This window comes from Erithacus rubecula, assembly GCF_903797595.1.
Source record: "Erithacus rubecula genome assembly, chromosome: 1".
In the NCBI taxonomy this organism is placed as follows: Eukaryota; Metazoa; Chordata; class Aves; order Passeriformes; family Muscicapidae; genus Erithacus; species Erithacus rubecula.
Genome location: NC_136658.1, coordinates 111,996,254 through 112,020,600, shown reverse-complemented (window position 1 = coordinate 112,020,600; position 24,347 = coordinate 111,996,254). Strand labels below are relative to the sequence as shown.

The 24,347-nt window shown below is 58.6% G+C and overlaps 1 protein-coding gene across 1 annotated transcript in view; it reads left to right on the top strand.

Annotated features, from left to right (window-relative positions):
* The window catches only part of STIM1 (stromal interaction molecule 1), a 79,704-nt gene continuing 55,357 nt past the window's right edge, over positions 1-24,347 (top strand). Inside the window, exons 1-2 of the mRNA XM_079313122.1 lie at positions 1-230; positions 1,288-1,466. Of these exons, the coding sequence (XP_079169248.1) occupies positions 223-230; positions 1,288-1,466 (187 nt within the window). The 5' untranslated portion in view covers positions 1-222. The remainder of the gene's footprint in view (positions 231-1,287; positions 1,467-24,347) is intronic.

Genomic DNA, 24,347 nt, shown 5'->3' with positions numbered 1-24,347 from the left:
GGGGTGAGGAGGGGGACACACAAGATGTGAGCTCCCCGTCCCCCCGTAGGCTGGTGGCCGCCGGGCACTGGTGGCACTGCCCAGCGATGTCACCGGGCGCGCGTGGCGCGGGAGGTGTGACAGCTCTAGGGGGTGTCGAGATTTCCTCAGTCCCACTGCGAACGAGGAACCAGGGGCTGGGACCCCAAAATGTCTGTGCCCAGAGAGCGGGGGTGCTGTGCCATGTCGGGGTGGGTGACATGTCGGGGTGGGTGACACCTCGGGGTGCTCTGAGGTGCCAGGGTGTGTGACAGGCCCGAGGCAGGTGCCCTGACCGTGTCCCCTGGCCGAGTCGCCCCCTGGTTCGGTCGCCCCCCGGTTCGGTCCCGCCCCGGTTCGGTTTCCCCCGGTTCGGTTCCCCCCCCGGTTCGGTTTCCCCCCGGTTCGGTTCCCCCCCCGTTCGGTCGCCCCCCGGTTCGGTTTCCCCCCGGTTCGGTTCCCCCCCCGGTTCGGTTCTCCCCATGGTTCGGTTCCCCCCCCGGTTCGGTTCCCCCCCCGGTTCGGTTCTCCCCCCGGTTCGGTTTCCCCCCGGTTCGGTTTCCCCCCGGTTCGGTTCCCCCCCCGGTTCGGTTCTCCCCCCGGTTCGGTTTCCCCCCGGTTCGGTTTCCCCCCGGTTCGGTCCCCACCGGTTGGGTGGCCCCGGGCTGCGGGCCCTGCCATTCCCGGCTGTGCCACCAGAGGTCGCTGCGGGCCAGCGCCGCGCGCGGGCGGCAGCGGGGGCGTGACCACGTGCCGCTCGCTGACCCCGCCCCCATGGGCGTGGCTCGGTGTATCTCGGTCCCGCCCCTTGTCAGCGCACGCGCGGCGGCGCCAGGGCCCGGTGCGTAGCGCGGCGCCCGGGGGGGGGCGGGCGAGACCACTGGGTCTGCAAAGAGGGGGGGTGCGGGGCGTCCCGGCACAGACACAGCGGGGTTTTCCGGGGGACACCGCCGCGAGAAGGCGGCGGAGGGACGGAGCGGGCCGGGGAGACGCCAGCGGAGGTGGAGGGAAGAAGGGTAATCCCGGCAGAGCGGGCACAGGCCGGCGGGGTTACCCCCGGAACAGACCACTGCCGGCGGGGGGACTGGGGCTGTCCCGGGCGAAACCACTGCGGCGGGGGGGAGGCTGTCCTGGGAGAGACCACTGCGGGGCGGGGGGGGGCGGAGGGTTCCGGTGGCCGGTGCGCGGCCGCAGCTGGCGGCGGTGCCGGGATAGCGGGACGCCGGGACAGACAGCCGGGATAACCGCCATAACCGGGACACCCCGCAGGCGGAGCCCATGCCGAGCGGCAGCTGACGGCGGCGGGGACGCGGAAATGGAGCCGCGGCCGGGCCGGGCCGTGCGGGCGCTGTGCGGCCTCTTCCTCCTCGCTGTCCTCCTGCTCCCTCAGCATCCCGGCCGCGCCGAGCGCGCCCCCGGCTCGCACCTGGACGACTCTGCCATCGCAGGTGAGCCCGGCCCGGCCCCGGCAGCTCCCCCGCCTCCCTTCTGGGGCCGTTCCTCCGGGTTTCGGGCAGGAGCGATCCCCGGTTCGCTCCCGAAATTGACCCTGTTTGTTACTGCGGCGCGCTCCGGCCGCTCGCCTCAAAAGTTGTTAATTTCGGCTCGTTTGGAATATTGCGCTCTTCGTTAAATCGCCTCTGCTGGGACCGCTTGGCGGGATTTAAGATTATTCATGTTATTTAACTTGTTTACCCTGTGGTGATGAGAGCCTGGCAGGGAGCTCGTAAATCCTGGTGTTTATGGGTTTTTTGGGGCCGTTTCCAGCCGTGGGACCCCCAGACCGGTTTCCCCTCGCAGGAGCGAGTCCCACCCGAGGGGCGAGGGCAGCACAGCCCTGACCCCCGGCACTCTGCCTCTCATCCCTTCCACCCCAAAAACCAACCCCGGCACTCTGCTTCCCATCCCCTCCACCCCAAAATAAACCCCCGGCACTCTGCTTCCCATCCCCTCCACCCCAAAAACCAACCCCGGCACTCTGCCTCTCATCCCTTCCACCCCAAAATGAACCCCCGGCACTCTGCTTCTCATCCCCTCCACCCCAAAAACCAACCCCGGCACTCTGCCTCTCATCCCTTCCACCCCAAAATGAACCCCCGGCACTCTGCCTCTCATCCCCTCCACCCTAAAAACCAACCCCGGCACTCTGCTTCTCATCCCCTCCACCCCAAAATAAACCCCCGGCACTCTGCTTCCCATCCCCTCCACCCCAAAAACCAACCCCGGCACTCTGCTTCCCATCCCCTCCACCCCAAAAACCAACCCCGGCACTCTGCTTCCCATCCCCTCCACCCCAAAATAAACCCCCGGCACTCTGCTTCCCATCCCCTCCACCCCAAAAACCAACCCCGGCACTCTGCTTCCCATCCCCTCCACCCCAAAATAAACCCCCGGCACTCTGCTTCTCATCCCCTCCACCCCTAAAACCAACCCCGGCACTCTGCTTCCCATCCCCTCCACCCCAAAATAAACCCCCGGCACCCTGCTTCCCATCCCCTCCACCCCAAAAACCAACCCCGGCACTCTGCTTCTCATCCCCTCCACCCCTAAAACCAACCCCGGCACTCTGCTTCCCCCTTCCCGTCCCCTACACCCCAAACCAGCCTCCGGGAAGGAGAATCCAAGCCCCGGGACCCGGTGGGTCTCCCACGTGCTTTTCCCGGCTGGGACCTGGTGGTAACTCCGTGTGCTCCATGTCCTTGTGGCAGTGCCCGAGGTCAGCTGGACCTGCCATAAAAACCGCTGTGAATTTGGAACGGGCCGGGACCCCCTGGGACAAGCCCAGAGGGGCATAGGGGAGCCGGGAGCAGCGCCGGGCCCCGGGAACGCCGAGCACTGGGAATCAGCAGGGCCCCGGGAATGGCGAGCAGTGGGAATGCCGGGCCCCGGGAACGCTGAGCCCCGCTCGCTGCTCAGAGCCAGGGGTCACAGGAGAGGTTTTCTTGGACCGGGGGAGTAGGGCCGGGCTGCAGGGGAAGGGTTTCGGTGATACTGGGTTGTTGGTGTTGGGATGGAAGGTGGTGAAGAGAAAGGTTTGGTTGTGTGTGCATTGTTGGGAGCGGGGCAAGGAGCTGGCCCTGGGCATCATCAGAGCCCGGTGTGTGAGCCCTGGGCACGGGCAGAGCCCGGTGTGTGAGCCCTGGGCATCATCAGAGCCCGGTGTGTGAGCCCCGGGCACGGGCACGGCCCGGTGTGTGAGCCCCGGGCACGGGCACAGCCCGGTGTGTGAGCCCTGGGCATCATCAGAGCCCGGTGTGTGAGCCCCGGGCATCATCAGAGCCCGGTGTGTGAGCCCTGGGCACGGGCACGGCCCGGTGTGTGAGCCCCGGGCATCATCAGAGCCCGGTGTGTGAGCCCCGGGCATCATCAGAGCCCGGTGTGTGAGCCCTGGGCACGGGCAGGGCCCGGTGTGTGAGCCCTGGGCACGGGCACGGCCCGGTGTGTGAGCCCCGGGCACGGGCAGAGCCCGGTGTGTGAGCCCTGGGCATCATCAGAGCCCGGTGTGTGAGCCCCGGGCACGGGCACGGCCCGGTGTGTGAGCCCTGGGCATCATCAGAGCCCGGTGTGTGAGCCCTGGGCATCATCAGAGCCCGGTGTGTGAGCCCCGGGCACGGGCACGGCCCGGTGTGTGAGCCCTGGGCATCATCAGAGCCCGGTGTGTGAGCCCTGGGCATCATCAGAGCCCGGTGTGTGAGCCCTGGGCACGGGCAGAGCCCGGTGTGTGAGCCCTGGGCATCATCAGAGCCCGGTGTGTGAGCCCTGGGCACGGGCACAGCCCGGTGTGTGAGCCCCGGGCATCATCAGAGCCCGGTGTGTGAGCCCTGGGCATCATCAGAGCCCGGTGTGTGAGCCCTGGGCATCATCAGAGCCCGGTGTGTGAGCCCTGGGCACGGGCAGAGCCCGGTGTGTGAGCCCTGGGCATCATCAGAGCCCGGTGTGTGAGCCCCGGGCATCATCAGAGCCCGTGTGTGAGCCCCGGGCATCATCAGAGCCCGGTGTGTGAGCCCTGGGCACGGGCACAGCCCGGTGTGTGAGCCCTGGGCACGGGCAGAGCCCGGTGTGTGAGCCCCGGGCACGGGCACGGCCCGGTGTGTGAGCCCCGGGCACGGGCAGAGCCCGGTGTGTGAGCCCTGGGCAAGGGCACGGCCCGGTGTGTGAGCCCTGGGCAAGGGCACGGCCCGGTGTGTGAGCCCCGGGCACGGGCAGAGCCCGGTGTGTGAGCCCTGGGCACGGGCACTGCCCGGTGTGTGAGCCCTGGGCATCATCAGAGCCCGGTGTGTGAGCCCCGGGCACGGGCACGGCCCGGTGTGTGAGCCCTGGGCATCATCAGAGCCCGGTGTGTGAGCCCCGGGCACGGGCAGAGCCCGGTGTGTGAGCCCCGGGCACGGGCACTGCCCGGTGTGTGAGCCCTGGGCATCATCAGAGCCCGGTGTGTGAGCCCTGGGCATCATCAGAGCCCGGTGTGTGAGCCCCGGGCACGGGCAGAGCCCGGTGTGTGAGCCCCGGGCACGGGCACGGCCCGGTGTGTGAGCCCCGGGCACGGGCACGGCCCGGTGTGTGAGCCCTGGGCATCATCAGAGCCCGGTGTGTGAGCCCTGGGCACGGGCACAGCCCGGTGTGTGAGCCCTGGGCACGGGCACGGCCCGGTGTGTGAGCCCCGGGCATCATCACAGCCCGGTGTGTGAGCCCCGGGCATCATCAGAGCCCGGTGTGTGAGCCCTGGGCATCATCAGAGCCCGGTGTGTGAGCCCTGGGCACGGGCACAGCCCGGTGTGTGAGCCCTGGGCACGGGCATGGCCCGGTGTGTGAGCCCCGGGCATCATCAGAGCCCGGTGTGTGAGCCCTGGGCATCATCAGAGCCCGGTGTGTGAGCCCTGGGCACGGGCAGAGCCCGGTGTGTGAGCCCTGGGCACGGGCACAGCCCGGTGTGTGAGCCCTGGGCACGGGCAGAGCCCGGTGTGTGAGCCCTGGGCACGGGCAGAGCCCGGTGTGTGAGCCCCGGGCATCATCAGAGCCCGGTGTGTGAGCCCTGGGCACGGGCACAGCCCGGTGTGTGAGCCCTGGGCTCAGAGCTGCTCCATCCTGGCCAGAGTGGCTCTGTCCTTCTGTCCCCCTGTCACTCTGTCACTCTGTCGCTCGCTCCTGGCTGTCCCCAGCACCAGGGGCTCCTCATCCCCTCTCCCCGTGCCCCGGTACCCTCGGGCCAGTTCCCATCCAGTCTGCTCCACTAAGGAAACTGGATCTCTGCAGTCCTGGTGGGGCGGGTTGGTGCCTCCAAGGAATTTGCAGCGCGGTTATTTTTGGCGGCCCTGCAGAAGTGTGGCAGCCCGGGTGATTCAGCTGCTGGCTCCGCTCTCGGTGAGCGGGGGCAGCCCGGGCTCCCCAAAGCCCCGAGCGGCTGCTGCTGCTGGGCGCTGCTCGGGCTCTCTCGGGGCTGTGTGTTGGTCCCTGCTGCCTCCCAAACCTGCACGGGACCCGTGGCTGCAGCCCAGCCCTGCGGGAATGGGCTCAGGGCGGGTTGGTGTCCCCTGCTCCGTGTCCCTCCCGTGCTCTCAGGTCTCTTGGCCGCTCGGTTTTGGGCTCCCGGGGCTGCTGCTCCCGGTTCCCAGCGGGGAATGTCCTCAGCCGGCCCTGGAGGCTTTTCCTGGTGTTTTCCCTGGAAGCAGGAGGTGTTGGCTGCTCGGTGTGAGGCAGAGGTGAGTGTTGGACACCCTTGTGAAAGTGAAAGCGCTCGGTTTCCACGCGCTTTGCACCGTGCACAGGTGCTTTTATTTTTGAATTTTGAATGATGGAATGTCAGCTCCGGGGAAGCTCTCCAGGCGATGCAGGGAGGTGTTTGCAGGGAGCAGGAGCCTGAGCTGCTGCACTTGTTGGGCTGCTGGGATGGCTCTGCACACCCAGGGGATGCATCAGCAGGTTTTACAGGGGATTAGTGAATGATCCCCGTTCCTGGGATGGATTTTTAGGAGTTTGAAACGGGGTGGGTTTATCCATGCTGGACAATCAGAGTTGGTGACTGAACCTGGGACAAACCAGATTTTCTCCTGGCGTTGGCTCACTCCGAGTTGAATGGAGGCCTTGATCTGTGATGTGCAATCTGCTCCTGCCGGGCAGGTGGGGGTTTGGCTGCTCTGGCAGCACAGGAGCCATTTCACAGGAGTGGGTTTGGAGCTGGGGGCTCTGCAGCCCTGGCCTTGCCCGGCCCGGCCTTGGCTCCTGCTGCTCTCACAGGATGTGTGACCGCCCCCACGGTATTGTTTGCACCCGCCCTGGTTATTTTTAGCCCGAATTTGTCAGGCTGCAGCCCAGCCCGGGACCTTTTCACACCCCTGAAAGGGGCAGGGGAGGCTCCTCAGGGACAAACTGCACTTTCACAGATTTTTTTTTTCTCTTTCTGCTCATTTGCTGTAATCTAGCTGTTGCCCAAATCAGCCAGGTTTTGGTCCTTATCATTACATCCTGCAGGGTTTGTGGTTTTACACATATGTGGGCCATCAAAAATGTGACACATTGTTTGGATCAAAGTCTTAAATTTATCTCATGTAAAATACACCTTTTGCTCAGTTCCCTCTTCCCTGTTTAAGTTACATCACCTGGAACCAGTCTGTGGGATTTAGAGTTATTTTTATTTTAATTCTTTGTCCTCTGTGCAGCCCAGCACGGGTGGGCACTTCCAGGTGAGTTTGTAGGAGATGCAAGGAAAAGTGTCATTGGGGATTTGGTTGCTGGGGTTCATCCCTGGCTCCCTTCCTGGTGACAATTCCCCCTGCCCATGCAGACCTGCCCCATGTCCCTGCAGTGATAGGGAAGTGCTGCAAGGCTGCATTGCCCTGAGCCTTGTTTCAGTCTATGTGGAATGTGTGTCTGTGTATATCCTGTGCTCTGGAGCCACTGGGGTGTCTGTGTGGGCATTGGGGTATTTTTGGCTGATGTGGAGCTCATGCAAGGCTGGACTCTAGTGCAGAGCTGGCACAGGTTTGGTGGCTTTTCCTCTTCCCACAGTAGCTCCTCTTCCTTTCTCCTTCTCCTGCCTCCTTGTCTCATTCCTTGATCACAACATTTCTTGAGTCATCTTTGCTCTTACCTAAGTGGTTAGAATTGAAGTTGAAAACACGTCCTGGTGGTGTGGGTGTCCAAAGCTGGAGGGCTGTGCCCAGGGCTGGCTCTGTGTGCCTGGGGCATCCAGTGGGACACAGGCAGAGTGAGGAGGGGCTGTGGGACAGGCTGCTGCTGTCCCTGAATTTCTGGCTGAGAGGCTGTGCCCCAGCCCTGTCTGTCCTTGCCATCACCCCAAGGCCCAGGGGTTCACTGGGAGTGGATCCTTCACTGCAGACCCTCTGCCTTGGGAAGTGGTGGGTTTGGGCTCAAAACCTGCAGTGAGAGCTTTTGGCATTGGCTCAGGGGAGCCTGTGGGAGCTCAGGGATGGCTCATCCTCAGCAGGCTGGGTCCTGTCCTTCCAGGGACCTGGGGGGTTCATTCAGAGACCTCTGTGCCCCCCTTGCTTGGACAAAATGCCTTTTAAAGGAGATGTTGCTGTGAATTCCTCCAAGGGGTGCACGTTCACTGAGGGGAAGCTGCCCCTGAGAGTAGCAGCTTTGGGCTGGGCAGGGGAGATGAAGCAGTAGTGGAATGCCTGGAGAGTCAGTCCCTGTTGCTCCCCAGCTCAGCTGGAAGCCCCAGTGCAGTGCACAGCCTTGGCTTCCTTCGGGAGCAGAGCTCAGCTCGAGGAATTGTGTGGAGGAGGAGGAGCAGGAGTGACTGGGCAGCACTGGGGCTGCTGGGGAGCTCCTGGCTCCCTGCAGATCATTCCCTTCCCTGCTTGGCCCACACACTTGGAGTAGTGCTCAGCTGGATCCGAGAGAGCAGCTTAATTTAATTTCTTGTTGGATGTATTTATTCAGTTGCTTGGAAAGCAGCTGTGTCCATGTCTGCTGTGCCCCTGGGGTGGTCCCTTCCCACAGGAGCTGCAGGGACAGTGCTGGGACATTGATGGGGCTGCAGGGACAGTGCTGGGATAGTTCTGGGAGAGAGCAGGGACAGTGCTGGGGCTGCAGGGACAATGCCTGGGATTTGGGAAGGGAAGGGAGCTAAAAGGCCATCCTGGTATTCAGGGGCTGCCCAGGGAGGTTTGCAGTGCCCATCCCTGCAGGTGGCACCTGGAAGTGACACTCAGAGCTCTGGGCTGGGGACAAGGTGGGCATGGGAACAGCCGGGACTGCCTGGGCTGGGAGGGCTTTTCCAGCCCCAGGGATTTGTTGATAAAACATCCCTTTGTGTGAGCAGGTGGCTGAAAAGCAGCACTTTTCCCTGAGGTTATCCCTGTCCTGCTGCCTGTCCCACTTGGAGGCTGTGCTGCTGGAAGAGGTGCTGGCAGTGGCTCATGGCTCTGGTGGTTCCAAGCCCAGGGTCAGTGCCAGCCCTGGATTATGCCCAGCCTGGCATTCTGCTCCCCAGAGCCTTAATTGCACAAACTTACTAGTGTTGAGAAAGCTGTTTCCTTCATTAATTAGCTGTGCTTTATATCCAGAGAGGGAGAAATGAACTCCTGAGCAGGCAGGAGAGTAGTGGCTGTCCCTGGGCAGCTCTGGGATCCCTGCTGGGAAGGAATTCCCAGAGGATCCCTTTGGCACTGGGGTGGCTCCTGCTCCTGGCTGTGTGCAGCCCTGCTGGGGATCACTGGGGGGGCTCCAGGAGATGCTGCAAGCAGGAGATGGGACCTGACTGCTCCTGGGTGGGGTGTGGGCATCCCCCCTGCCCCCATCACTCCTCCTTGTGCCAGTCAGGAGCTGCTGGGCAGGAATTGTTCCCTGGCAGGGTGGGCAGGGCTGGCACAGCTGTGGCTGCCCCTGGATCCCTGGAATGTTCAGTTCCAGGTTGGACACTGGGGCTGGAGCAGTGGGACAGTGGGAGGTGTCCCCATGGCAGGGTGGCACTGGGTGGGATTTGGGGTCCCTCCCAGCCCACACCATTCTGGGATGCTGTGAGTAATGGGGGCTTTGGTCTCTTTTCTGCCTTCTCCCTGTTACCAGGTGCAGCCTGGACCTGCTGCCTCCCCCTCCCACGCTCCAGACTCTGCTGCTGGAATTTGGGGATGTTTCCTGTGGAGGCAGTGCTGTCCTGCTGAGTCCCATGGCTGATCCAAGCTGGGCTCTCTGGAACACTGTAATTTTCCCTCATCTTTGTTTCCCCACCCCAGCCGTGCCTGATTAATTTTCTGGCACCCCAGAGCTCGGGTCCAGTGTCAGGAGCTGGTGCTGGCAGGATGAGGGGCTCTTTAATTAAAGCCATTGCTTAATTGCCACTGCTGCAGCACATGGGGGCCCTGAGGAGCTCCTGCTTCACACTGTGCCTGTGCCAGGGAACAATTCCTGCCCAATTCCCACCCAGCCCTGCCCTCTGGCACTGGGAGCCATTCCCTGGGTCCTGTTCCTCCCTGCCTTGTCCCCAGCCCCTCTCCAGCTCTCCCCTGGAAGGGCTCTGAGGTGTCTGCAATAATCCTAATAATGCAATTAATGACAGGGAGTGATGGCAGGACTGTGCCCAGAGCTTTTCCTGGTTGAAGTCCCCAGCTCTGCAGTGGATGGAAAACCTTGAGAGGAGCAGAGGAAGTCATTAGGGAGCCATGTGTGCTTCTGTCCCTGCCTGTCCCTGCTTGTTTTCCCTCCATGAAATAGTACCAGGATGCTTGTTTGTTTGGATTATGGACCTATTTTTAAGTAACCCATTTTTTCCACTTTGGAAAATACATTAACTCACTGTGTGTCACAGACATCTGTGGAGTTTGACTTTGGGATCCTCCAAGTGCTCCTTGGAAGTCTCTCACTAGCCTGAGTGCTTGCCTCTGGCACATGTATCTATTTTTTTGTTTATATATATATATATGTATATTTATCTACACTTTGCTGCTTTAAGAGGCACTTGCAGGATCCACAGAGGCACTTTTTTGGGAGTGCCCCTTACCCCACCAAGGAGCTCTGCCCACTCTCAGTTCCACCATCCCTTCACCTCCTCTGGGATTTGGGGATTGCTGATGCCAGCAGCTCTCAGAAAGTGGAAGCAGCAGCAATGCAGGGGATGGGGATATTTGGTAACACACACATTTTGCAGGAAAATACACTATTTCTGTACCCCAGTGTTTGTTTTTCCCTGAAGGACAGAGTTTTAAGGTCGGTTTGGTTCTTCTCTACAGGTTTGGAGCTCCAGTGCTGTAAATTCACTGTTCTGGGAGGATAAAAAGGCAATAAACAGGAGAACTTGAGGAATGTTCCTCTCCCAGTTACAAAGGAACAGCTTGCTGGTTGGAACAGCCTGCCCCTTCCTAGGCAAGGGAGGCTTTGGATTGCAGGAAAGGGAGGAATAATTCAGGATTAAAGCTGCTAAGCAATGCATGTGTTTAGATCTGTAACACTGCCAGGACATAATTAATGGGTGAGTAAGCCAAAGGGAAAAAAACTTATATTTTAACTGGATGGAGATGGATGGAGGACAGAAGCTGGTTTTTTTGGGGGGACAGAAAAGATTCTGGGAGTGTTCTGCTGTTCAGGGTGCCTGGGTGGGTTTGTTCTGGCAGCTTGGAAGGCAGAAATGCAGGTTGGGCACTTTGTGCTGTGGCAGAGCAGCTCCAGGGTGCAGGTGAGCTGAGGAGGGCTCCAGGCAGGTGTGCAGGGTTTTCCCTCATCCCTGTGTGATGGCTGAGCCCAGGCTGCTGCTGAGGGAATGTTCCCATCTCAGATCCCCTGCAGCTCCTGCTCTGGCATCTCTGGAGCTGGATGCCAGCCCAGGGTGGGTGTTGGTGGGGAGAGGCTGAGTGTTCTGGGGAGGTGACAGTTCAGGGTTCACAGTGGGTCTGCCCTGCAGACTGCACAACTGAGGAGATGTTTTCTTTTCAAACCTGTGGAAATGCTCAGGAAGGAAGTTGTTGTCCAAGCCACGCTTTTGTCTGTGGGATGTGTGGTCCAGGTGGCTCTGCCTGGTGGGTTTGTCCCCAGCCAGGGGGTCTGGGGGTTGGGCTGTGCCACAGCAGCCCCAGCTCTGCTTTGTCCTGGCACCCAGGGCAGCAGGCTGTGGGTTCCCTGCTGAGCCCAGGCTGGCTGGGGGTGTCCTGGGAGGGGTGAGGGGCCTGTGCTGCAGTGCTGGTGGGCTGGAGAGGCTCCTGCAGCCTGGACTGCTCAGGACATGAAGCTGTGTCCTGGGGGCTCTGTGTGAAACAGCACTTGCTCCAAAAGTGTGGAACTGGGCAGTGTGGGACAAAGCTGGAGATGGGTTTGTGGGAATGGTGATGGCAGAGGGGTCTCGTGGTGGGGCAGTGGTGGGGGCTGTCCTCATCCCCATCCCACCCCAAGCTCTGCCCTCCTCTGCTCCTGTTGCTCTCAGAGGTTTCTCCTGCAGCTCGCTGTTTCCTGCAGATCTGCACTCTGCCTTTTGGAGATAACCAGGTTTTCCTGTTCATTCCATTTGCTGTGTCATTAACAACAGAAGAGGGTGCAAAGGGATATTTGGGGGCATTCAGTGCTGTTCTCCCACACTGCAGGATGGTTCCTAGAGAAGATTTCCTGCCAGCAGTTGGTGTGAGAAGTGGGGTTGCTGGTTGCTTTTTCTCCCATCTTTTATTTTTCCTCTTGGGAAAGGAGAAAAAAATGTTTCATGCTTCAAAGGGTGGGGCTCAACCCTTGGAGTTTGTCAGGTGGAGCAACAACCTCAGTGGGAATGTCTGGCAGTGCTGTGCCATCCTGAGATGGGTATCTTCAAAGGTTTGTGATGGGGCAGGGGACACTCCCTGCCACCCTCCCTGCCCTCGGGCTGCCCTGGGGATGCTCCTTTGGCACTGACCCCTCTGGAGCTGCCTGTGCCCAGAACCCTGGGCAGGGGACAGGGCAGAGCTCAGGACAGGACAGAGCCCTGGACAGAGCTCAGGGCAGGGCAGAGCTCAGGACAGGGCAGAGCTCAGGACAGGGCAGAGCTCAGGACAGAGCTCAGGACAGGGCAGAGCTCAGGGCAGAGCTCAGGACAGAGCTCAGGACAGGGCAGAGCTCAGGACAGGACAGAGCCCTGGACAGAGCTCAGGACAGGGCAGAGCTCAGGACAGGGCAGAGCTCAGGACAGGGCAGAGCTCAGGACAGGACAGAGCTCAGGACAGAGCCCAGGACAGAGCCCTCTGCTCACTGCTGGCCAGAGCCTCCCCTTTGGAGAGAGAACTTGTCCAGCTGGTTTGTTTTTCATCCCGGGGCTATTTTCAGCTGCTCAGCCTAACAAGGTGAAATGGCTGAGATGCTTTCCTGCTCCCTGGGACTCTGCTGGGAGGAGGTATCCCACTCTCCCCTGTGCTGTCCCCCTGTCCCACTGTCCCTCTGTCCCTCTATCCCAGCTCATCTCCTCAGTACTTTAGTTCTTCACTGTGTTGGCACCACTCAGGGTTTTGGAAGAGCCATTTGGGCTCAGCACAGGGAGCCCCAAATCCCATCCCTGTGCTGGCCCTGGTGCCCTCTGAGAGGCTGGGATTGGGAATGTGGGCAGGATCCAGGACACAGCTGAGCAGGAGCAGCACACCCTGCTGTGCCCACAGGGATGTGGGGTGTGGGGTGTGCTGCTCTGGGCTCCTGCCAGCAGCACTGGAACTGGGGTGGAGGTGGCCTGAGATGTAGGAGAGGGGGACATTTCAGCTTGTTCCCACTGACAGCATGTAATGGGTTCATTCTTGGGGTCTCTTTGGGGTTGGGAGGAGCTCCAGCTCTTCACTCAGGAACAGGAATTGTTAAACCAAACCCAGGTCTTGCCCTGTGGATCAAACTCTGTGGCTTCTTCAGCATCTGCCAAGCACCTGTGCTGGGAGTGTCACTTCAGCTCCTTGGGTCCCTCAGGGGCTCTGGGTGCACCTGCCCTGGCTCTGGGAGTAAATCAAGCACCACCTTTCCTAGAGAAAGAAGGGAATTTGTGTTGGAAACAAGCAGGAAAAACTCTTTATTGTTGAGTGGAGTCTGTGTGAGCATTGCTAGAATTACTCTGAAGGCTTTGGTGCACAAGGGGAGGAAGGGCTGGGGAGAACCATGGAATTATTTGGGTTGGAAAGCCCTTGCAGAGTTCAGCTAAGCCATGTCCCCAAGTGCCACATCCACAGGGCTGTTAAATGCTGCAGGGGCTGATTCCATCCCTGGCCCCCTCTCATTGCTCTGGGCAGGAATTTCCAGGGAAGTTCCCTGTTTGCAGCAGAGCAGGGAGGAGAGCTCGTGGCTCCTTCTCTCCTTTCTGCTGCTGCTGGCAGGAATATTTTCTGCCTGGAGGGTATAGAGTGTTTTTTACTGATTAATGAGGTATTAGAAAGGACCCAGAGGAGTCTGGGCTGGTCTTCCTGAGTCACCTGTGTGTTTGTGTTAGGATTTGGCAGGGAGCTTCCCTGGTAGCCAGAGTGATCCCTTTGGTAAACAGTCCTTCAGTGGATGCTGAGTCAGCCCAGCACAGCAGGAATAACCCAAAATTTCACCCTCTGACAGGATTTTGCCTCCAGTGTACCCAAGTGTGGCTGCTCAGCCTGGGGCTGCTCCTCCAGTCCTGGAAGAGCTGCAAGGAGTTAGTCCTGGATAATGAGTTTAAGGGTTGAGGCTAGGGGGACTGCAGAGCTCTTGGTGGATTGTTTGGTTTGGTGTGCTGGTGCCTCCTTGGCTCTGGGAGCAGACAGGGGTTAGGAGGGATTTATCTGTGGCCTAAACTTAGTCCTGACTGTTCCACCTTGGGGGGAAGTTCTGCAGAGGTGACACTTCTGCTCTTGGGAAAGAAATGCCACCAGTGCAGCCAGGGCTGTGTGCTCTGCTGGGGCTGGCCAGGAGAGCTGATAAACTCAGCTTCCTTTTTTGGGGCTTGGGCATTTTTCTCATTTCAGCTGATGTAGCCTGGAAATACAAGACTGAGAAAGTAATGTTCATTTTCCCCTACAAATGCTTTTTTCTCTCTGAGTGAAGTTGCCAAAGCTCAGGGCAGATAAAGCTTCCAGCCAGGTGATCTGGGACTGGGACTGGCTGGGAAGAGCAGCTCCAGCCCCAAAAACCCTCCTGGGCTGAGCCCATGGCACAGCTGCTCCAGCTGGGAGCCCTGCTCAGGGAAAGGACCAGGAGCTGGGGGTGCTCTGGATTTTTTTTTTTTCAGTAATAATATCATTTTATTTTTAATTTGCACACAGCAAGCTGCTGTTTTCTCAGGTGTGGTGGTTAATGCCATGCAGAAAGTCTTGGTGCCTCCCACTGGTGTTTGGTAAGAATCTTTCAGCAGGGTACTTTCTGTGGTTTGGAGCACATCTCTGGGCAGCCTGAGCTGGCTGGAGCTGTGCTGTGTGTAATTAACTCTGCTAAGGCAAGAGTTGTGTGTTCATTCCCTGCTCAGGGCAGCAGCACACTGCTCTGCCTGCCTGGGGTGGCCCCAAGCTCTGCCAAGCCTCTCTGACCCTCTGGAGCTCTGTGGTGTGCTCTGTGTGCTCCACCCTCACTGCTCTGCTCAGGGACTGCAGCCACATTCCCACAGGGAATATCCCAGTGCAGTGTGCCCAGCCCTAGGGGAGAGCTGGGAGGGGGATCTGACCCCTGCCCATGGCAGAGAGCACACAGCTCTGGGTTTGGGATCTGTGGGATCCCTGAGCCCACCCAGCTCTGGGTTTGGGATCCCTGTATGATCCCTGAGCACACCCAGCTCTGGGTTTGGGATCCCTGTATGATCCCTGAGCACACCCAGCTCTGGGTTTGGGATCCCTGAGCACACCCAGCTCTGGGTTTGGGATCTGTGGGATCCCTGAGCACACCCAGCTCTGGGTTTGGGATCTGTTGGATCCCTGAGCACACCCAGCTCTGGGTTTGGGATCCCTGTATGATCCCTGAGCACACCCAGCTCTGGGTTTGGGATCCCTGAGCACACCCAGCTCTGGGTTTGGGATCTGTATGATCCCTGAGCACACCCAGCTCTGGGTTTGGGATCCCTGAGCACACCCAGCTCTGGGTTTGGGATCTGTATGATCCCTGAGCACACCCAGCTCTGGGTTTGGGATCCCTGAGCACACCCAGCTCTGGGTTTGGGATTTATATGATGCCTGAGCACACTCAGCTCTGGGTTTGGGATCCCTGAGCACACCCAGCTCTGGGTTTGGGATCTGTATGATCCCTGAGCACACCCAGCTCTGGGTTTGGGATCCCTGTATGATCCCTGAGCACACCCAGCTCTGGGTTTGGGATCCCTGTATGATCCCAGAGCACACCCAGCTCTGGGTTTGGGATCCCTGAGCCCACCCAGCTCTGGGTTTGGGATCTGTATGATCCCTGAGCACACCCAGCTCTGGGTTTGGGATCCCTGAGCACACCCAGCTCTGGGTTTGGGATCCCTGTATGATCCCTGAGCACACCCAGCTCTGGGTTTGGGATCCCTGTATGATCCCTGAGCACACCCAGCTCTGGGTTTGGGATTTATATGATGCCTGAGCACACTCAGCTCTGGGTTTGGGATCCCTGAGCACACCCAGCTCTGGGTTTGGGATCTGTATGATCCCTGAGCACACCCAGCTCTGGGTTTGGGATCCCTGTATGATCCCTGAGCACACCCAGCTCTGGGTTTGGGATCTGTGGGATCCCTGAGCACACCCAGCTCTGGGTTTGGGATCTGTATGATCCCTGAGCACACCCAGCTCCGGGTTTGGGATCCCTGAGCACACCCAGCTCTGGGTTTGGGATCCCTGTATGATCCCTGAGCACACCCAGCTCTGGGTTTGGGATCCCTGTATGATCCCTGAGCACACCCAGCTCTGGGTTTGGGATCCCTGAGCACACCCAGCTCTGGGTTTGGGATCTGTGGGATCCCTGAGCACACCCAGCTCTGGGTTTGGGATCTGTGGGCTCTGAGTTTGGGATCCCTACAGGATCCCTGGGTTTGGGATCCCAGGCTGTGCCAGGGCTGCAGGCAAGGAGCAGGCTGTTAATCCCAAAGCAGCTCTGCTGGCAATGGCCCCATGAGCTGCTGGGGCTCAGCCCTGCACACAGCTCCCACCTTCTGCAGGATTTATGGGGTGCTGGGGAAGGTGCCTGAGGAATTTATTTGTTTGCCCTGCTCCCAGCACTGCTGGGGCTCTCACAGCAGCCCCTGCCATTCCCTTCCCCAGGGGTTTATCCCTCCCACTGAGGCTCCGTGGGGCATTTTCTGCCTGAGTTACTGGGTGGGGAAGGATCTGTTTGTTCAGCTCCAGTGTGCAGGGGCAGGCCAGCCCTGCTCACCTGGCTGTGTGCCCTGGTGCTCAGTGGCACCTGGGGATTGGGGATTCAGTGGGGACAGCAGCAGGAGGGGGAGCTGGGTGTGCACTGAGCACCTGGAACCCCACCCCACAGCCCTGAGGGGCACCTGGGGCAGTGCAAGGTGTGTGGGCAGGTACAAGGGACAGAGGGCAGGCACAGATTAGGAGTTCTTGGGCAGGAATTGTTCCCTGGCAGGGTGGGCAGGGCTGGCACAGCTGTGGCTGCCCCTGGATCCCTGGCAGTGCCCAGGGCCAGGCTGGACACTGGGGCTGGAGCAGCCTGGGACAGTGGGAGCTGTCCCTGCCATGGCAAGGGTGGGATTAAATGGGATTTAATCAAATTTAACCCCTAATTTAACCCAAAGCATTCTGGGATTCCATAGAATTCATGGAATTCCCAGTGACTGGAGTTTGGAGAGCTGCCCCTTTCCTGCCTCAGCTTCCCCTAAAACCAACTCAGAGCAGGGCTGCAAACCCTGCAGTGCCTCCCCACTGCCTGGGGGAGTCATGGTGTAGGAATGAATGATGGGGAAAAGCTGAGCTGCCCTCCTGGGGGAACACAGATCTGTGAAATGTGAGGCTTCTCCAGACACTCTGTGCTCCCAGTGCCTCTGGGCAGTCTCAGGGAGGGTTAACTGGGTTTAGCACAGGCAGGGGAGCAGCAGCTGTGGGGTAGCACTGGAGCTGGCCCCAGGAAGGGTTTGGGGGTTTCCTGCCTTGGGTTTTTGTTTACACAACATCAGTTTAAAGTGCTGAGCTGCAGCAGGGCTTGCATCAGGCCAGAGCTCATCCCTGTGTGCTGAGGATGAGCAGTGTGTGCCCAAGGGGTTCCCAGCTTGGCTTTTGAAGCCTCTTCATTCCTGCAAAGGGCCTGGGGGGGGGGGGTTTGGGAAGTCTGTGTTCAGGGAAAAAGAGCATCTGAGGTTTGGGATCACTCTGAAATCCCTGCTGCTCCTAAAGCACACGTGGCCTGTGTGTGTCTCCTGGTGCTCAGGGAAGCCAGCTCTGGGAGCTGCCTCTCCATGGGATTTTTCAGGCCAGGGGTGAGGATTCAGGAGCTGCTGAGCTGAGGGAATCATCACTTGTCATCACTGGAAAGCATTCTCTCCATCCCTCCATCCCTTCTCCTTCACAGCACAGGAGGATCCTCAGGCTGGGCAGGGCAGGCTCAGGGTGACAGCAGCAGGAATTTCCCCATGGAAAGGGAGCTCAGGGGTTGGAACTGCCCAGGGAGGTTTGCAGTGCCCATCCCTGCAGGTGGCAGAGCTTTGGGAGGGCTTTGCCAGCCCCAGGATTTGGGATTTGGGGGTTCCCTTCTGGCTTGGGCAGCTCCTGCTCTCAGCCCCAGGTTTCATGGCCTGGAGGTGACACCTTGTGCTTTGTGTCACCTTGTGCTGCCCCAGCACTGCCAGGACCCTGCTGGGGTGAGGAGCCTCAGGCTTCCAGTGCTGCTCTGGGTCTGAATCTGTTCTAGAAAGTTCCTGTTTCCCCTCAGAACAGCCAGTTTGGGAGAGGTGTTTTTCATCCAAGGGGTGAATCTCCTCAGTTCCTCCTCCAAAAGTACCATTTCCATCTTCCAGTGTAGCAAAGCATAAAATTCCCAATTTAATCCCTATTCCACAGTGACTCATTTCAAGATTTTCTTTTCAAATTGTTTTTTTAGCAACAAGCTTTTGAGAGAGGCAGCTGCAGGCAGGCAGGGCTCATTCAGTGCTGGCAGTGCTGCTCCTTTTCCCAGTGCATGCAAGAGCAGCAGCCCTCACTGTGGGGCAGCAATTCAGGAATTCAGGAGCCTTGCAGCAGCACGTTTGGGATCATTGCTGTGTGCCCTCCCACCCATGGCTGCTGTTTTCTACCTGAGGGAGTGGCTGGGCAGGCTGAGGTTGGATTTTTGGGAAAGCTGCTTCCCCAGAGGGTGCTGCACTGCCCAGGCTCCCCAGAGCTCCAGGGGCTGCCAGGGATGCCCAGGCTGGGATTGTTGGTGGGTCTGGGCAGGGTTTGGATCAGTGGTCCCTTTCCACTCAGGATATTGTGGGATTCTCTCATTCTCCTGGCCCTGATGTACCCCAAAGTGCTCATGTGTGGCTGGCAAGGAAGGGGAAGTATTTTCAAACTGCTGTTTCCTGATGTGAATGATCTCTGCGTGCTGGAACAGGGATTTATTTTCATTTGTGCCCCTGAATTTCTGCTTTTCACACTCTGCCACCCCGTGTGCTGCCTGGTGTCCCCTGGCAGTGGGGAATGGGGACAGGAAGGGGCTGGGGGGATCTTTTATAGTGGCACTGAGTGCAGAACAGAGCTGGGCTGTTCTGGAAGAGTCAAACAGGCCTGTGAGCACCAGGAATAGCAAACTTGGCTTTTTTGTGGGCTTGTTACTCACAAGCTCCTTCCTCCTCCTGCTCCTTTCCTTTGGCTTTCTCCTCCTCCCTGTGCTGGGATCCACATCTGCCCTGGCTCCCCCTTTGCTGCTGTCCTGACCCTTTTGGGAAGGGAATTCCACAGGAGTTTGGGGAAGCTGAGCATAATGGGATCCCTGGGAGGGTTTTTATTCCCAAGGTGATGGGTGCTGAGGTTGGGTAATTGAGGTTAGGGTGTTCCTGTGGGACAGGCAGGGTCTCCTCTCCCTCTTGCAGTCCTGCTGTGCCAGGAGCTGGCTGTGGGATGGGATACAGGGATGGGTTACAGGGATGGGATGGGATACAGGGATGGGTTACAGGGATGGGATGGGATGGGATACGGGATGGGATGGGATACAGGGATGGGATGGGATACAGGGATGGGATGGGATACAGGGATGGGATACAGGGATGGGATACAGGGATGGGATACAGGGATGGGATGGGATACAGGGATGGGATACAGGGATGGGATGGGATACAGGGATGGGATACAGGGATGGGATGGGATACAGGGATGGGATGGGATACAGGATGGGATGGGATGGGATGGGAGCAGCTCTTCCCCTCCTGTGCAAGGCAGATTGTGCAGCCTGTGCCATGTGCAGGGGCTGTTGTGCACCCTGTCCTGCTCTCCAGGGCTCCTGTGAGCATGGCAATCTTCACTTGCTGAGACACAAAGGGATCAACAGGCTGGAGCTGTCCTTGTAGGGCTGCTGCTTCCCTGGGGTTAATGCCCCAGCAGAGTCTGGGAAGGGACCAGGGGAGTCCTGGGGGGCTGGGGAGGGGGAGGGAGAGGCAGGGAAGGGCCTTTCTGAGGTTCCACATTGCTGCTGGGCCCTGGGCTCCCTCAGCCACTGTGAACCTGGATCTTGGCTCAGCTCTGACACCTCCAGCTTGGAATGGACCTGGAGCTGCAGGAACCAGCCCAGAGGAGCCACAGAGCTGCTGCAGGGCTGGAGCCAACCTGGGACAGCTGGGGAGCAGGAGAGGAGCTGCAGGGAGAGCTCAGAGCCCCTGGAGGGATCCAGGAGAGCTGGAGAGGGTCTGGGGACAAGGCAGGGAGGGACAGGACACAGGGAATGGCTTCAGAGTAGGGTTTGATGGGATACTGGGAATTAGGAATTGTTCCCTGGATCCCTGGCAGTGCCCAAAGCCAGGCTGGACACTGGGGCTGGAGCAATGGGACAGTGGGAGGTGTCCCTGCCATGGCAGGGCTGGGATTCAATGGCATTTAAGGTCCTTCCCAACATTAACTTTTCTGCCATTCTGTGATTTCTCAATAAATTCTGACAGCAAGAGAGGAATTCTGCACTTCTGTTACCTTGTCAGAGCCACCAAAATTGTTTGTTGTGTGAGTGAGGCTGTCCCTGCTGCAGGTGTCCTTTGCCAGGGGTGTGACCTGTCCCTGTCCCTGTCAGGGCTCTGTGCTGCAGGGATGGATCTGCTGCCTCAGGGCTGCCACAGCAGCAGAGCTCTGGGCTTTTCTCTGACTTCTAAGCTTTCCTTGGCATCTTCAGTTCTTCAGGCAGGGATGACTCACTCACCCATTGTGTGGTTTCCTGACTTTGAGCAATTCCTCTTTCTCTCCATGCTGATGAGTTTGGATCCCGGTGTGGGCTGGGGCTGCCTGGTGACTCAGGGCTGGGAGGGGGCTCAGGGCTGCTTCCCACCCCTCCCTGGGAGCCTTTTGGGGTGCACAGGACAGAAACTGGCTGCCCCTGCATCCCAAGGCCAGGCTGGAGCAGCCTGGGACAGTGGGAGGTGTCCCTGCCATGCAGGGGTGACACTGGCTGATCTCTGAGGTTCTTCCCAGCCCCAAACCATGTTGGGATTCTGTGCCAGTCACTGGAAGCTGGTGGGGCCATGGGATAATCCTGTCCCTTTGCAGAGTGGGGATGTTATTCTGGGTCCCTGAGAGCTGCAGGTGCCCCAGGATTGCCCAGCCCTGTGAATTCCTCTGGGCACAGCATTCCCAACACAAGGACTCACAGAGTCCTGCCCTGCCTGGGGCTGGGAGGAGCACACAGCTCATCTGGTGCCACCATCCCAGCTTGCTCCAAACCCCATCCCTGGGCAATTCCAGGGGTCCTGGGGCAGCCACAGCTTCCCTGGGCCGAGCCCTCCATGCCCAGTCTCCAACCCAACTCTCCTCTCTTAGTTTAAAGCCATTTCCCCACTCCCTGTTCCTGCCCCTGTAAAACCCAATCTGTCATGGCCTGGCTGTGGCTGCAGTTTCAGTGGCTGTTCTGTTCCCCTCAGCAGGGCAGGCATGTGTCAGCACTCAGATCACTGGCTTTCTGGCTCTGGAGTAACCCAATCTCCAGCTATTTCAGCTCCTTCCAGCTTCCCTGCCCACGGGATATTTTGGCTGCTGCTCCTGCAGAGGAGCCCTGGCGTGTTTGGGAGCTGCCCGTGGGCAGAGCTGCTGTGCCTGGCAGGGTGGACCAGAACTGCCTCTGTTATCTCATTTGTGCAGCCCAGGAGAAATGTCCCTCAGGGCTTGGGAGAGAGGAGCAACCCCGGATCCCTGGGGAAGGAAATGGGTGCAGCTGGCACCTGGAGCCAGAGCACCCCAGGGTGCCCAGATCTGCTCTGGGGAGGCATTCCCAAAAACTGCTGGGCATGGGGGGTGCTCAGAGACAGAGTGGGACATGGCTGGGGACAGGGAGTGAGCCTGGGATGGGATGGGTTCCATGGGATGGGTTCTGTGGGATGGGATGGGATCGATAGGATGGGATCAGTGGGATGGGATGGGTTCCATGGGATGGGATCAGTGGGATAGGATGGGTTTCATGGGATGGGATCAGTGGGATGGGATGGGTTCCATGGGATGGGATCAGTGGGATGGGATGGGATCCATGGGATGGGATGGAATGGTTGCCATGGGATGGTATCAGTGGGATGGGATGGGATCCATGGGATGGGTTCTGTGGGTTGGGATGGTTGCCATGTTTTTGGGGGTGTGTGTTGTTCCAATGGGGTGGAAAGAGTGAAGCACTTGAAGAAGAGTAGGATGACCAAATTCTGGTGGGGGACAAGCCAGGGGTGAAAGGCTGTGCTGCTGCTGCAGGGAAGGGGGAGGATGCTTGGAAGCAGTGGGCTGACATTAAATCAGTAAATTGCTGCATGCAGAAGATGAAAAAGGCTGATTGCACTCGGGGATGAGAGAATTGATGGTAGTAAATAAATGCCGAGCATGTGCCAGGGAGAGGAGCCCGTTTGGGGAAGGAATTTGAAGGTTTTTAATTGAGTGTAAGTTCATGACTGTACAATAACCTCACTTTAATTCCTCTTGTGGCTGAGTTCGGCTGTGCTGGTGCCAGGAGGATCACACAGAGCTTCCTCCTGCATCTGTGTGAGCCTGTGTGGCTTTGTCATGCAGATCCTGAGGCAGGTTTGGCCCCAGGAGCTGGGCACAGCCCGTTTCCCTGGGCACTGTTATTAAATGCTTCGTGAACAATGAGGGTTGGACCTTCCAGCAGAGACACCCGAGGGCGTTGGTTCTTCTTGAAAAGTCTCTCAGAGATCAAACACTCCGACCTCTGCTTGGATTTACATTTTTTCTAGACTGTTTAATCGGAGTTGGGTACAAGGGTTTGGTTTTTTGCATTGGGCAAGGTGTTCCCTTAGAGGAAAAAACTCTCTTTGAACTCCTGCTAAAGCTTCTGCAGTCCTTGGAGGTTGGAGCAGGGACTGGCTGGGCTTTAGGGTCCCTCCCAGCCCAAAGCAGGGTGGAAATCCATGGAGTGGGAAACAGTGCAGGGAATCCCTGCTGAGCTGCTCCAGCCCCTGCTGGGGTGGGAGGTGGTGGGAGCACAGGAATAATTCCCTCTGGAGCAGATCCCTGAGTGCTCTGAGCAAGTTCCCTTCTGCCAGGTCCTGCATCCCAAAAAACTGCTGGGACAGTCACTGTGGGAGTTTCCACACTGTGAGGGAGGTGGGGACATGCATGGGTCTGTATTGGTCATGGAATCACAGCCTGGTTTGGGTTGGAAGGACCTTAAATCCCATTTAATTCCACCCAGCCATGGCAGGGACACCTCCCACTGTCTCAGCTGCTCCAGCCCCAGTGTCCAGCCTGGAACTGAATATTCCAGGGATCCAGGGGCAGCCACAGCTGTGCCAGCCCTGCCCACCCTGCCAGGGAACAATTCCTAATTCCCAAGATCCCACCCAGCCCTGCCCTCTGTGCTGCTGCCTGCCCTCAGCAAGACTTGTGCCCTGACTCTGCACCTCCTCTGCAGGGAAAGGTAGATCAAAAGGAATAGGAAAATGGGCACGTGCTAAAATCCCAATCCTGTTTGATAAATCCGTGTATTTTTTTTGAGAAAAAGGATTTCTCTGTGAATTCCCCAGGTGCTTGTGGCTGAGTGTGGTTAGAGCTGGAGTGAGCAGGCTGCACAGTGTCAGCTGCAGGTGAAACCCTGAGTACTTGGCTGGCAGTGGGCAGCTCACAGCTCCACCAGCCTCTGGTGCTTGGCAATCAGAGCTGCACACCAGGGAGATTCCTGTGTCCTTCTGCCCTTGCTCTCTGTGCTGCTGCTCTGCAGCCTTGCAAGAGGTCAGGGTTCCCAAGTGCTCCTCACCCCTCCAGGGGCACTGGGGATCTCTGCATGCATTCCTCACACTTCAATACCTTCGTTAAAATTCCTCAAGTTGTCCTTGGCAATTTGTAATTGAAACCCAGAGACCCACGGAGGAGCCCTGAGCACGGAAGTTCACCCTTGTTTACACGGGTGAAATATGCAAACAGTTCTTTTTCCCCAAATATAGGGCTTTTTTCCTTGGCTGCCCTCCCGGTGTTTATAAAAGCCAGTTATGTAAATGACAATTGTAATAATTAAGCTGCTGTTTGCTGCTGCTGCAGAGCTGGAGCTGCAGCCACCCTTAACGAGCTTGGGGCATTATTGGAGATAATGGGACCTTGCAGAAGGAAATCAAGGGAAATTAAACAAACAAAATCCTCCTTAGAGAGGATCTCCCATGAGAAAGGGAAGGTCTGGAATGAAGTGATGTTCCAGCAGAGCTCTGGGGATTGTCCCCTCAGCCCTGCTCAGGCAGAGCTGCTGCTCCAGGCCCTGTCCTGCTGAGTTTTGGGTTCTCCGTGGCTGGAGCCTCCACAGCTCCTCTGGGCAGCCAGGACCACCATGAGACACATCTTTATGTCTTTTTTTACCTGCAATAAAACCACCCGAAGTGTCTTCCCTGGGAGGTGAGAAGGGCTGCACATGGCCCCAGGGAGGTTCACCTTGGACACCGGGAGAATTCCTTAATGGAAAGTGTTCTCAGCCCTGGCAGAGCTGGAGTCACATCCCTGCAGGGATTTCACAACCCTGTGCATGTGGCACTTGGGGACATGGCCAGAGGTGGCCTTGGCAGTGCTGGGAACAGCTGGGCTCGCTGGTGTCCAGGGGCTGTTCCCCAATGGATGGCTCAGTGAAATTCCAGCTGATCTCTGGGTGCCCTGTGCTGATCTGGGTGCCCTGTGCTGATCTGGGTGCCCTGTGCTGATCTCTGGGTGCCCTGTGCTGATCTCTGGGTGCTCTGTGCTGATCTCTGGGTGCTCTGTGCTGATCTCTGGGTGCCCTGTGCTGATCTCTGGGTGCTCTGTGCTGATCTCTGGGTGCCCTGTGCTGATCTCTGGGTGCCCTGTGCTGATCTCTGGGTGCCCTGT